This window comes from Alternaria arbusti (genome assembly GCF_024043155.1).
Source record: "Alternaria arbusti strain BMP 1465 chromosome Unknown scaffold_2, whole genome shotgun sequence".
Classification (NCBI taxonomy): Eukaryota; Fungi; Ascomycota; class Dothideomycetes; order Pleosporales; family Pleosporaceae; genus Alternaria; species Alternaria arbusti.
Window position 1 is genome coordinate 505,974 of NW_026249942.1, and position 13,033 is coordinate 519,006.

Sequence of the window (13,033 nt, forward strand, 5' to 3'; positions counted from 1 at the left end):
CCGCGAGCCTGTTGGCCTCCTCTTCGCATGTAAGCAAATGCGCTGTGAAGCGACTCCACTCTTCTACCGCTTGTCCACCTTCGATATCGGAGACTTCAAGAGGTGGGAAGACCTAACGTCCATTTTGTCCACGCCGCAAAACCGGACGATTACCACGATTTGGCTCAAACCTGTGTGTCGCCTCGTTCCACATGCTCAACGCGCGCCCCAGCATGCCATTAAGCGTATCGGCCTCCGGAATGTCAAATCCGAATCGTGGCGCCTGTTTTGGGGCACTGCTTTACAGGCATACTTCCATGGACATGAACTGGATGTCATACCTCTAGGATGGATGAAGACTTCGAAAAGGTACCTTCGCCCAACCCAGAAAAACAAGATAGGTCGTAACTGTAATCGCTTGATGGATGGGCACATGATAGTCTGTAGTGATGCCGAAAGTTAGGAGCGACAGCCCGATTCCTTGGATAAAAAAAAGTCTATTGACTGCCACCGGAAGCTGAGTCGGGGATCGCGTGATCAGAACTGTGCCCGTGTGGAGCACAGGCAATGACCAGGCGGAGCAGGAACTGGATAGATGGCGGCTTTAGCATGTGTGCCAGCGATTTAGCTGGTCGGACAACGAGAAGGATGATTAGAATGCAACGGTCTTTAGGATAATCTCCACCGGTGCAGTCGCGAACTACAGTAGGAACATTATGATTGCTGACAGTGACGTAAGCTGAGATGGAATGCGGGGGGTGTTCGGCCGAAGCGGTTAGCCTCGGCATCGGGCATGATGGCCGCCCCGAAGGCATCTTCGTAACAACGCGAGTTGTGCCCTTACGCCTTGTTTTGACCCACTGTGACAATACTACTCGAAATGAGCGTGGATGGTCAGACGTCGAGAGTGGTACCTCCAAGTCGACGAAGAGACAAGCCCATCTTAAGTTGCACCCTTTGTCGACGACGCAAGTAAACAATCAGCTTACCTGCCCAAAAGAATTGCATGCTAATTGACTGGAGGTTGAAATGTGATCGACAGCAGCCATGCAAAACATGTGTCGATCGCGGACTCTCGCTGTCGTGCGTCTATGTTCGCAACCCACCAGTGCAGAAGGAACCCAAAATCCCAAACAGCGTCCATGACAGGATTGATCAACTCGAGAAGCTCGTCACCAATCTCATCGGTGGAAACGCAGTTGATAAAGCTAATCCCGCGCTATCTAGCCCATCACAAGTGCGGCAACATCATAACGGAGGGAACAATGGCGACTTGCCTGGCACGCCGGATCGCGTAAATCTCAGCTGCGATGCAACAAGCTATACGAACAGTGGACATTGGACAAGCATACTTGATAGCGTACGTGAAACCTCTCACAGAGACTCTTACCTCTCTAATTCCAGCCCAGATATCAGAGCTGCGCGAACATCTCGACCAGGTGCCCGTATCGCCCGATCCGGATGATGAAGTGGTGAATGAAGTACCCGGTCCAGAGCTGCTGTTTGGACGTAATGCCCATGCGACTAGAGAAGAGCTCCTCGCTGCTCTTCCTCCGCGGCTAGAAGCGGATCGTCTCATTGATACATTCTTCATATCAATGGAATCTCATCCAAGTATGCTCACTACCTCGGTTGAAGAGCGTCCACTGATGTCTCCAGCCCTCATCCACAAGCCAACCTTTCTCAAACAGGTGAGGTCATATGATCATTTCCACCTCTAGTAGCTAATGATCATACAGTACAATGAGCTGTGGACACAACCATCGGAAACTTCAACTATGTGGTTGGGTGTACTCTACGCTGCACTGGCACTTGGCTTTCGTTTTCAAGCCGCGGTAAACGCTCATCAGCTTGGCGATACTGAACTGGCTCCTGATCTGGCGCGGATCAACTTCTATCGCGAGAAGGCTGCGCAATGTAAGCAGAAATTGGGTACAAACTACATGTGATGCAACAGCTGAGTCCGTACGTCGATATCTAGGTATGATTCTTGCAAACTACACCAAAACACCGCCATACACGATCGAAGCGTTCTTGTTGTATTTTGGTACCGAATTTCTACGCTCAACCGACAGCCAGTTCAGCATCTACATGCTTGTTGGCATGCTTGTACGTCTTTGTTTCCGAATGGGATACCACAGGGACCCGTCGAGATTTCCGAACATCTCGCCTCACGAAGGTGAGCTGAGGCGTCGTAAATGGCTCGTAGTCATGTCGCTAGATTTTACCACCTCTTCTCAAGCCGGACTGCCACGGACGATCATGCCGCAAATGTACGATACTCAGGAGCCCCGCAACTTGGGTGAAGACGACCTTCACGAAGACATGCTAGAACTACCACCCTCAAGGCCCGAAACTGAGTTGACGCAACTGCTTTACTCCATCGTTCTCACGAGGTTGCGAAGTGTGCAGGCCAGGATTGTAGATCTCGTCAATGCTACCTCGCTGCCACCGTACGGAGAGATCACGGAGATGGACGCCACACTAAGAGATGTCTTCGAAAAGATACCACAATCGCCAGCATCAAACACCTTCGACGATCTTAGTACCGATTTATCACCAGACTTCATGCGCTACACGTATTTGAACGTAGCCTTCTTGAAGGCCGAGCTTATGTTGCATCGACCCTACTTCGTACTCGGCCGAACCGATAGCAGATATACATACTCCCGCAGGGTCTGCTTGAACGCTGCTATAGAGATGCTTCACCTCCAGAGCAAGCTTGACGCTGAGGTCCAACCAGGAGGTCGACTAACTTCACCAGGGTGGCGTCTCTCTACCTTGAGCTGGTACATGTCTTCCATTATTGCGCAAGACTTCTTACTCGCGACTACCGTCTTGGTAGTCGAGCTTGATGAGGAACTCATTGCTCCCATCCCACTGGATTCTGAGCTTATGGAAAGCGGGGTGCAACTGGACCAAGCGTCCCCGACGCAAGAGGCAATCGTCGCGTCGTTGCGCTCCGCTTATCACATCTGGATCAGGGCTAGCAAGAGATCGCAGGAGGCACGGAAGGTTGCTACAGCTGTGAAGCTTGTTCTCTCTAAAGTTCACGGCAGTGGGGTACAGGTTACCGATTCGGCGCACGGTGAGCCGCATCTTATTCACTACCCGCTTACATCTACTAACGTCATCGAAAGCGGCTCACATAGGTGCCCAACCTGATTTGACTTCCCCATCCCAGATTCTCGACACCAACAATCTTGGATTTGCTGTTCCCGACTCGGATGTATTTGACATGGGCAATAGCGCTTTTGGTCACCCGTTCGATTTTGGCTTCATGCCAATGGATCTGGACCAGTATACCCTACCTCTCGATTGGGTACGTCTAGCTCGGCTCATCAGGTGCTGTTGTACTAACCCATGATTAGGGTGATGCGTTTCCCAACCTCCAGCCGCAGCCTCTTGGACAATATCCCCCAGGATCGTTCTTCTAGCAGTAGAACAGCTTCGCGTTCGAGAATTTTACCGACTCTCGGTCACTCTTCGACTACTAAAAGGCTTTGGCAAATGTACCCGAGCGACGTGGTATCGTTCAAACACTATATGGAGAGGTCGCGATCGTCGCTCCGAAAGTTCGGCGTTTCAGTCGCACTAGTGAAGCGCTCCCCGTTTCTGCGGGAGCTACCACCTCGCATTCGCGAACTTCACGACCGCTTTCAGTTCGGCACGACACGTACTCACAATGCGTGGGCCCGGCCCTGCGCAAGTTGTTTGGATGTCGACGAAACATCTCAGACCCCATCCATCTGACGCTGGTTGTTGCTCAATGCCACGCTTTGGCCACGTCCTGCGACGCCGAAACAGGAACGCTGATCGCCGAATTCGCACATCCATCGCGATCTAGCGACTAGCAGGTTGTTTGAAACCACCAGTCTATCCCCGCGCAAGGCTGCATGTGCCGTATCCGCGACGGTATATAGCAGGTCTATCATGCAACACTATAATCATGCGACAGGCCTACCACGTACATCCATGCTTCCCAGACATCGAGATTGAAGGTTCCCGATAACCAGGAACAGTTGCGTCATGCTGCACGCATGTTGAAGCGCCTTACTTATCATCTCTGCGACAGTGCATATGTCTTCTGCTATGGACATCATACACCCGTCCTTATGTACTGACATCCGTCAGCACTGTCAGTCTCGCCGCTAGCGCCTTTCAACCACACGGTGTGTCGATGAGCAAGATGGATCACATAGAGGAGACCTTCTACACGGGGAAAGAGATAGCCATTGAGCCTGATCTTGGAGACTTGCGGAAGTCTACCGACAAGGCCCTGCCGGCGCCGCCCAAGACACCGAAAAGGGTGTTGATGAAGTACCGGTTCTCTGCTATCCTTTCGATCGCATTCGCGGTCGCAAGCTTCGTCTTCACGCTGGTACTGGTACTGGCGGGAAGCGATGAGCATATGTTTGGTGGACAGTACATCGTGGCAGTACGTATGCCGACCTCGGTGAAATGAAGACAAATGTTGACGAACCGCAGCTGAATACAACTACGATCGCCCGAGCGAGCTCGCAGTCAGATGCAACATCGATACGATCGGAAGGCGTGGACGGCGAGGCACTAGCAGACGTCTACTATCTCTACCTCAGGACAGTTTGTTCGGGCTCCATTCCCGATGCTCAAGACGCTGCTTCCGATATCGTTGTTGTAGAACTATGCGAAATCTATAGCGAAGCCAGTGACAGTGAGTAACACAACTCCGAAGGTGTTTGAGGCTCGACTGACCATACTTCTGCAGGGCTATTGACACTGACAACGCCGACTGATGGATCTCAAGACCCACTCTCCCCAATAGTCCTAGTCTCAACTCTCCTCAGGACTATGGCTACCGTATTGGCCGGCGTGCGATACACCGTCTTCGCTTCCTTACTCGTCTCGCTCGTCGGTGCTGGGTTCTCCGCCGTCTCCGCCATTCCAGCCATCATCTTTCCACACTCAAAACTTCTCGCCTACTTCAACATCTTCTGGCCGTTCCTTGCGAGCGCATTCGCCTTCGTCGCCGCCGTGTTGCTCACGGTGTTGATATCTGGGGTTTTCTCGGTGGCTGGTGACATCATCCACGTTGCTGGGGGAAAGCTGGATCAAGGTACATCCGTGCTTCTAATCGTATGGCTGGCATATGTACTAGTGTCGTTGTCGGTCGCTTACTGGGGCGTGGTATGGCTTGTGGAAGTCAGGCGATCAGGCCTCACCAGGAGAAAGAGAAGTGATGAAGAGGTCGGGAACTGGAAGAATATTGGGAAAGAAATATGGAATGACGTAAAAGGAACGAAACGATTATGATACCCCATCAGCATGTCGCACGTCCCTTAGATTAGCAAGAGCATCCAGGTTGACTGCGCTTTACATTGCTGAGTATCTCGTACTACGGTGAACGTGCACACACCCAACTTGCGCAGGAGCTGATCTGTTCTTGGTCATGTGTATTGCAGCATACACAGTCAGATCGCAGTCATTTATCGATGAGTCTACACCTTGGGGTGGGATTCAAGTTCAGTGCGGCGCGGAGGGACACTTTTTGATCTGTGTCAAAGCTCCGGATTTCTTTGTGTCGAGTTGGCTCTCAACGGTACGCGCCGACTATTGGTTATCACGGATACTCACTTCCGTCAGAGTCATATTGACTCCTGTGTTGTAGCACGAAGAGTGTCAGTAAGTATACGAGGCGCTCCTGCGTGCGCTCAGGATCAACGATCGGCCATTCCTGGCTCCACGATCTTCCTCATCGGAGTCATGTCTAGGTTTGCTATGGTGCTCACGCGGAGTAGAGTCATCAAACTTTTCACTATATAAAGTCTCCTCTGGTGCTTCGTTACCTTTGCGCTAATAAAGCAGCTTTCAACAACCCAGAAGTCAGTTCAGCAGGCACACATATCGATTGCCAACATATCAGCATACAACGCATCAATCTTTGAGTCTACCTACAACCAGAGATGTCCACTCGTGCTATCAAACTCAAGCCGGAGGAAATCACCAAGGCTGACAGCCGACAACCATGTCCTTGGTCTCTTGAGACTCTCAAACACCCATCTAATATGACTGGAATTTACGCAACCACGAGATTGCTGAGCTCTCAGGTGGAAACTAATCTCTTCTGGTACGAAGGCAAACTTAAGGATGAGAATCCGAAGCGCGACGCCACAAAAGTATTTGCAGGCTTAGCGGCGGTTACAGAGATGAAAGATAAAGGACAATGGCCGAGGTTTATTGATTTATCGAATAACGAGCTGGCTCTACATCTTCGGGCGGCTGGAGGCAATATCCATAACATTGTGGCAATCGGTCTTGGAAGCCTTCTCTACAGCGAGAACTAAGACTATGAGGACAGCTTGTGGCAGCACATGTTGGTTCGTAGGATCTTGGAAACCGCGTACACAATGAATACAGCAAACGAAGCACGTTGGAGGGTTTTTCTCGAGGATTGTCATTACTATGAGAATGACCGCCACTATTTGGATAATCGCTTCCTGGACCAGAAACACCTTAACAAAGGGGTCAAAGTCGAAGCGACCAACGATGGAACGGGCTGGACCGGCACTCAAAAAGACAGCGGCGACTACATCTTCATGACTTTCAAACCCATAGACTCCATTCGACAGATTCTGGCCTGGTACACTTGGAAGGATGGTGATCATAGAGAAGACTGGGACGATAGAGAAGAACCCAATGCTATCATGCCACGCGCGATTATCTGCCGATATTCAACGGAGATCTTGTTTCCAAAAATTACTCGGGAACGTGGAACATTGGCACCTAATGAGCGTCGCGAAGATGATACCGATACGCGTGTCGACAAGTGGTTCAGCAGATACAAAGAAGTCCATAGGTTTACAGTAGATGACCATCGGCCATTCGAGGGGAAAATGTATCTTTGGATCTTGAGGCCTAGAGATGAATGGCTCCTAGGTTGTCGAACAGATGACTAGGTGCAGACCGGTCATAGAGGTGCTCATGTAGTTAGATATAGCTAGGCAGTTCACGTAATGACACTGTAGTAGTCTCCTTGATACTGGGAAACGTTTGCCGAAATTCCACTCATTAATGTCAACATGGCATCGTGATGCTTGACTGAGATGTTGGCCTGCTCAGATAGACACTCTTTCTTATGCGTCACGGACTTGCTGCAAAACCTTGGAAGACTGTTAGAGTATTGTGAAGTATGAAGTATTTGGTCTTTGCTGTGCAATTATCAACGGCGACGGAATGTGAAATCACATCTTCGTCACACAACACCTGAGCATTGGCCATGACTGCATTCCAGGCTGGCCCACATGTTCGGACTCATTGTGCGACCTTTTTGGAGTCACTGTGAACCACTCAGCCGCTTCATGAGCCAATATATGCCACTTGCAATGGCTGCTGCCGACTTGTGTGGTTGTACAATAGCCCGAAGAGTTGAATCGAGTAACTTGAAACAGGGTCAATCGCGTAGAATTATCGCTCAGATCATGGACGATACCAGGCTGCGGTTCGAGGATCTTGTTAGTCTACACCAACTCGGTGGGACTGTGCGCATCATCACATGGTCATACTCGTATACGGATGTGACTCTGACTTTGAGTAGACAGTGTTTCGAGTCATATAGGAAACAGTATAAAAGGCGGCTTTGGTTACCCTCTTCGTTGATCACTATCAACTTGATATTCCTATCTATACCAGTATACCAACTATATACGAACCAAACAAAGTCACCATGCAAGCTCCACAGCAAGCCCTAAAACTATCACTGTCGGAATCTTTTCCGGGGCCGACGATAGATCAAGTGAGGCAACTAGCCCCAGTACCTGATGACCAAATCAGTATTTGGAAAGACCCCAAGAAGGTCGCTCACGTCGGTTTCCACGGCCCAGGACGACATGCTACCACTCTTGAGCTTGCGCAGGGATGCCAATCCTGGTGGCCGGATAGCCACGATGACAGCGAATACGATAGAGATGTCAAGAACATTTGGTACTCTACTTTGAGATGGCATTTGGGGGAGATCCTCAGCCGAGATATCAAGCGACCCATTGTCAAGGCTGGCAAACGACCAGAGAAAGAGCTATTCCCGGAGCCTGAACTGCGAACCATGCTCGAGAAGATGGGCAAGACGGTCCGAAGGGTCGTTGTGATGGGGCTTGGAACACTCGAAAAGGCCAAACAAAAGGACTTTCCTCACAACTATCGATCTTACATGTTGGTGCGGCAGATTATAGGCAGTTTGTTGGAGATGCTGAGGGAGAAATACTTCCAGGATCAGAGGTATGTACTGACAGCACAAAGCCGTCAAACTAAAAGCACTGCAATCCACAGACTAACAAGTATGGATTAGCGAAAAGCCACACGTCGAAGTCATTTTCGAAGATGATTGCTACACGGACTTCGACATCGAATTCTTGAGCAAGGAATTCTTCGTCCTTCCTGACGTGAGAAATGAGGTGACGGTCTCGGTCCGCGCAAGCAACAACGGAAGTTGGTTAGACGCAACAGTACCAACTGATGGCCGCGGTGGATGGATGGGTGATGACTGGATGTTCGTCACATTCAACACGAAGACGCCCATACGGCAAGTCCTCGCTGGACACGTCTGCGGGCCCGATCCGCCCGAATCGCCAAAGCCTATCCCAGGGAAAAGAAAGAAGCCGATGAAACCTAGCGCGATCATCTGTCGACCTTGGTGGGAACAAGATCCGGAATCATGCGATTCATCGGATGAACGCGTTAAAAAGTTCTTTCAGGGTTACAATCAGATAGAGCTGCTGAAGGATGACCCCAAGGGGCTAGGTCATTCAGTCTTTCATTATTTGGAGCCTCGAGAGGTCGGGAAATTCGACGAAGAGCGATAGTGAAATTGGCTACTTGACTATGGGCTCAGATTGTAATTAGAATGGAATGATACTTTTGTCTGCTAGTGCTCCTGGCATATGTAAGCTGTCGGAGGACAGAAAGTGATGATGTTCTAGAAGGCAGGCCCAACGTTCCTGCGTCTGCGCTAGCGGGGTGGCGAATCAGACGAGGTTATCAGCCAATCATGGCGTGAGACAGCCCCACCGCCTCCGCTAGCGCCAAGCTCAGGGTCAAGTACTCCACAAACTTCGAGAGCTGGACCCCTCTGCCCTTCACACACTCTGCAATTGTTCTTTACGACTGCCCAACATGCGGTCTTCAGTCTCTACCGCGACAGTGCCGTCAAAGGAGCCTGTTCCCCGAAGCTTCACTGTGAAAGGGGAGAAACAGCAGGAGCCAAAAGCCAAGAATGAACACGACCACTTTTTCTGGACATACACCGAAGAGCCCCATAGGACACGGCGAATGGCCATCATCAAGGCACACCCTGAGGTATGATTACTATGAAATCGTTTCCATTGAGCATAATCTAATCGTATACAGGTAACGAAGCTCTGTGGCCCTGAGCCTCTCACCAAATACGTCGTCCTACTCGTCGTCTCGATCCAAGTCCTCTGCGCATACCTCCTTCGCAATACCCCCGTCATATCATGGACTTTCTTCCTTACCGCATACGTAATCGGTGCCACGGCCAACCAAAACCTCTTCCTCGCCATTCACGAGATATCGCACAACTTGGCTTTCCGATCGCCTCAGGCAAACAGGATCTTTGCTGTGTTTGCAAACCTGCCAATTGGCATTCCATACAGCGCCTCCTTCAGACCCTATCATCTGACGCATCACAAGTCGCTGGGTGTCAATGGCCTTGACACCGACCTGCCGACTGCTTTTGAGGCTATCTTCCTTGACTCAGTCGCTGGCAAGGCCTTCTTTGCGACCTTCCAGATCCTCTTCTACGCCCTCCGACCTATGTTCGTCTACGCCCTGCCAATGACCAAGATCCACCTCTTCAACGTCGTTGTACAGCTAGCCTTCGACTTCGCGCTGGTTCGATTTGCAGGAGGAAGGGCATTGGGCTACCTGATCATGAGCAGCTTCCTTGCCGGATCTCTACACCCGTGCGCAGGTCACTTCATCGCCGAGCACTACGTTTTCGAGAAGCCCAAGAAGGACCCGTCGAACCCCGCCAACAAGATCCCACTTCCCGAGACCTACTCCTACTACGGACCTCTCAACTTCTTCACCTACAACGTCGGTCTGCACAACGAGCACCACGACTTCCCTGCGATCCCCTGGACGCGCCTCCACGCGTTGAACCGTATCGCGCACGACTTCTACAAAGACTTGCCGCAACACAAGAGCTGGGTGTACGTTATCTGGCAGTTCATCTGGGATAAGGACATCAGTCTCTGGTGCAGGATCAAGAGAGAGGAGGGCGGCCGCAAGGTTGGCGCTGGCAGTGGATGGAACGAAGAAGAGCTAGGCTCCAACGAGAAGAAGGGACCCATCCCTGGTGTTCTATAGATCATTTTTAGATGATTTGCATATTTGGCGTTTTGAGCGGCCTGGTTTCATAAGAGCAAAGAATCAAGAGTATTATTCGTTGCCAACAAATTCACTTTTCAATGGAATACATCCTCACAGTAGTGGCCATTTCGTTTGTGCTGACAACATATAGCACGACCAAAACAACTCAAACATGGCCCACAGCAGCAAGCTGCCAAAACGTCTCCCCCTCCCTCTTCACCTCCTGACAATAGGACCACGTCGTTCTACCCACAAACGCCATCCCCGGAAACATCCTGACCAACTCCGCCGCCGGCGACCCCCTCGGGAAAGGTCCCTGAGTCGGTGGCGTCGCTCCATCCACGCCCACAGCATGCGCAGGATACTGCGGATAAAACATCAAGTGTGTCGCTCTCAACGTCTTATAGAACGGAACCAGAAAGCCCATATCTACATCCCACGCCCACATCCATGACTGCTTGACTGGAGCCGGCATGGTAGTAGGCGTCGCACCAATTCCCGCCATCGTAACCCAAAGATCTATACCGTCTTTCCTCTCGGCGAAGATGGAACTAACCGCAACACTCCGGTCATCAGGTGTGGACTCAACGGTTAGCACGACGTCCCTGATGAAGACGGTGGCGGGGGTGGTGGCTGTTCGTCGCAGGCAGAATTTCACCGCAATCATGTCTTTGGTGTCTTCCCCCAGTAAAGGTAGTGTGGGGCGTACGATCCCTTCGTACTTCTTTGAGATGCCGATGCTGAACTTCCATTTGTCGTTGTTGGAGTAGGTGAGGATTGTGCGTTGGGGCGTTTCTGTTACTGGGGCGTAGAAGTAGGGGGTTGGTGGGGGGTAGGTGGCTGGACTGCCGGTGGTGAAGGGGTGGGTGTTCTGGGGTGGTGTCTGCGTTGCTTTGCTTGATGGCGGCTCTCTTGGGCCACCGAAGTAGTGGGACTTCGGAGGCTGGAACGGATCAGTCCCCCTCGATGTGGTTCGGGGCGGCGGAGGCCTTTTAAAGCCTGGTGCATGGGAGACAGAGGCCGGAGGCGGTCGCGCTGGGGGAGGTTGCGCTGGGGGAGGTCGCGCTTGGGGAGGTCGCGCAGTTGGTGCACTGGATGGCCTCACTGCCCGCGCTAGTGTCTTGTTGTAGCTCTTTCTTTTCGCCGGGTCGAGCAGCACTTCTTGCGCTGTAGTCGCTAGCTTGAAGATTTTGGTTCGCTGCTCGATTTCTGCTGTTGACAAGTGCAGGGTCTTTTCGGGATGGTTCGCGAGCGCAACCCGCCTATATGCCTTCTTGATCACGGCGTCATTAGCTTGGATATCGATACCGAGGACCTGATAGTGGTTCGCGTTAGCCATGATCAAATGCAGAACGACGACGAAAATCAAAGAGGTGGCGTTGGCGGTGGGGTGTTCATTGGGCAAATACGATTGTCCTAGTACGACAGAAACTTAAGCGCAGCGATGGTGAAAGTGATTATATTGAATAAAGCGCACGCTGCGAAAAGATATTCAGCAGATCTCCCGATCTCATAATCACCGGTTCAGCATTTCAGTTCTGCTGTCCCATCATCCCTTCTCGTCTTCTGCTATCGTCGGCCAAGGGTGGTTGGATATCGATATAGAACCCACAGCTTCTCACAGCTCCTCAATCCTCTCAACCCGTCGTTCTTTATCCAACACCACCCTAACCATCCTACCCTTATCATCAAACAGTCCTTCACGCAGACGCTCTAGGTATATCTCATAGCTCGGCATATACCCATCAATGAACGCGCGAACCTGCTCGTCCGACATCCCCGACCCCTTGACCTCAATCATCTTATGCTCTTGCTGCAGCCGCCACGTGTACACGTTCCTCAGATCATTCGTGTCGATATGAATGAAGAAGTCAAAGTGCTGAGGGCCCATGAAGGCGTCACAGTAACGCTTGAGATTGTCGTTCACCTCAAATAAGTGGGGAAGCTGATGATTTGCAGGGGTGTTGACGGTGAGCTTCCCGGCTTTTGCCGACGAATGTCGTTCTTCGATGAATGACTGCGAAACTGGCTGAAAGCCGACGCACCAGCCTTCGAAGACGACAACGTCGGGCTTTTGTGAGATTGTTGGCCACTCTGATTCAGGTGCTCGGTCGCCTTCGCCGTTGTACTTGCTCTTGTCGAAGCTGGGTATCTTGAGGTCACCTTTTCCGGTGTACTCTTTCAGATCGCCGAAGAACTTTTGGGCTAGCTGTTCGTCGTGTGTACCAGGTTGTCCACGAGTACGGTAAAGCTTGTTGTTTGGATCACGATCCCGCTGGGCCACTAGCTCATCATGCGTCTTGTAGAAGTCGTCCAGTGAAACGGTTATCGTATGGAGGCCATGGTCTTTCGACAGAATCTTGACCAACTCCGATGCCCATGTCGATTTGCCTGAGCCTTGCAGACCGGTGATACCAAGTATGATAGGTTTTGACGACTCCTCATGTCGCGACTTGATCTTGGGAAGTAGGACTTCGAGTGTCCTGCGTATGTTGTCTGGTAGGCTAGACATGACGCAAACTTTCCGGTATGTGTAGTCCTGCAATCGTGAGGTACGACCAGTGTTGGCTCTCGTCTAGCCCTGGCTGTCATCCGAAGTATATATTAGCGGACATGTATAGTCCGGAGTGAAGTCATTCGTACCCGCCGCATCGATGTCGGCCCGAGCGCACCCCGCACTTTCCACGAGCTG

The 13,033-nt window shown here is 51.3% G+C and overlaps 6 protein-coding genes across 6 annotated transcripts; 4 read left to right on the forward strand and 2 right to left on the reverse strand.

The window, feature by feature from the left end:
* Window positions 1-2,190: 2,190 nt before the first annotated feature.
* J4E86_001717 (uncharacterized protein) lies at window positions 2,191-3,476 on the forward strand (the record flags this gene model as incomplete). Its single annotated transcript, XM_051442282.1, has 3 exons — window positions 2,191-3,067; window positions 3,132-3,301; window positions 3,423-3,476. 3 exons carry the CDS (start codon window positions 2,191-2,193, stop codon window positions 3,474-3,476), a joined length of 1,101 nt encoding a protein of 366 aa, XP_051305870.1.
* A 683-nt stretch (window positions 3,477-4,159) lies between these two features.
* J4E86_001718 (uncharacterized protein) lies at window positions 4,160-4,680 on the forward strand (the record flags this gene model as incomplete). Its single annotated transcript, XM_051442283.1, has 2 exons — window positions 4,160-4,417; window positions 4,468-4,680. 2 exons carry the CDS (start codon window positions 4,160-4,162, stop codon window positions 4,678-4,680), a joined length of 471 nt encoding a protein of 156 aa, XP_051305871.1.
* A 3,001-nt stretch (window positions 4,681-7,681) lies between these two features.
* On the forward strand, window positions 7,682-8,813 carry J4E86_001719 (uncharacterized protein; the record flags this gene model as incomplete). Its single annotated transcript, XM_051442284.1, has 2 exons — window positions 7,682-8,229; window positions 8,300-8,813. 2 exons carry the CDS (start codon window positions 7,682-7,684, stop codon window positions 8,811-8,813), a joined length of 1,062 nt encoding a protein of 353 aa, XP_051305872.1.
* Window positions 8,814-9,123: 310 nt separating this feature from the next.
* Window positions 9,124-10,338, forward strand: J4E86_001720 (uncharacterized protein; the record flags this gene model as incomplete). Its single annotated transcript, XM_051442285.1, has 2 exons — window positions 9,124-9,306; window positions 9,358-10,338. The coding sequence occupies 2 exons, from the start codon at window positions 9,124-9,126 to the stop codon at window positions 10,336-10,338; spliced, it is 1,164 nt and encodes a 387-aa protein (XP_051305873.1).
* A 666-nt stretch (window positions 10,339-11,004) lies between these two features.
* Window positions 11,005-11,680, reverse strand: J4E86_001721 (uncharacterized protein; the record flags this gene model as incomplete). The annotated part of the gene is made up of 2 exons (XM_051442286.1): window positions 11,005-11,019; window positions 11,051-11,680. The coding sequence occupies 2 exons, from the start codon at window positions 11,678-11,680 to the stop codon at window positions 11,005-11,007; spliced, it is 645 nt and encodes a 214-aa protein (XP_051305874.1).
* Window positions 11,681-11,959: 279 nt separating this feature from the next.
* J4E86_001722 (uncharacterized protein) lies at window positions 11,960-12,853 on the reverse strand (the record flags this gene model as incomplete). Its single annotated transcript, XM_051442287.1, has 1 exon — window positions 11,960-12,853. The coding sequence occupies one exon, from the start codon at window positions 12,851-12,853 to the stop codon at window positions 11,960-11,962; it is 894 nt and encodes a 297-aa protein (XP_051305875.1).
* Window positions 12,854-13,033: the final 180 nt, after the last annotated feature.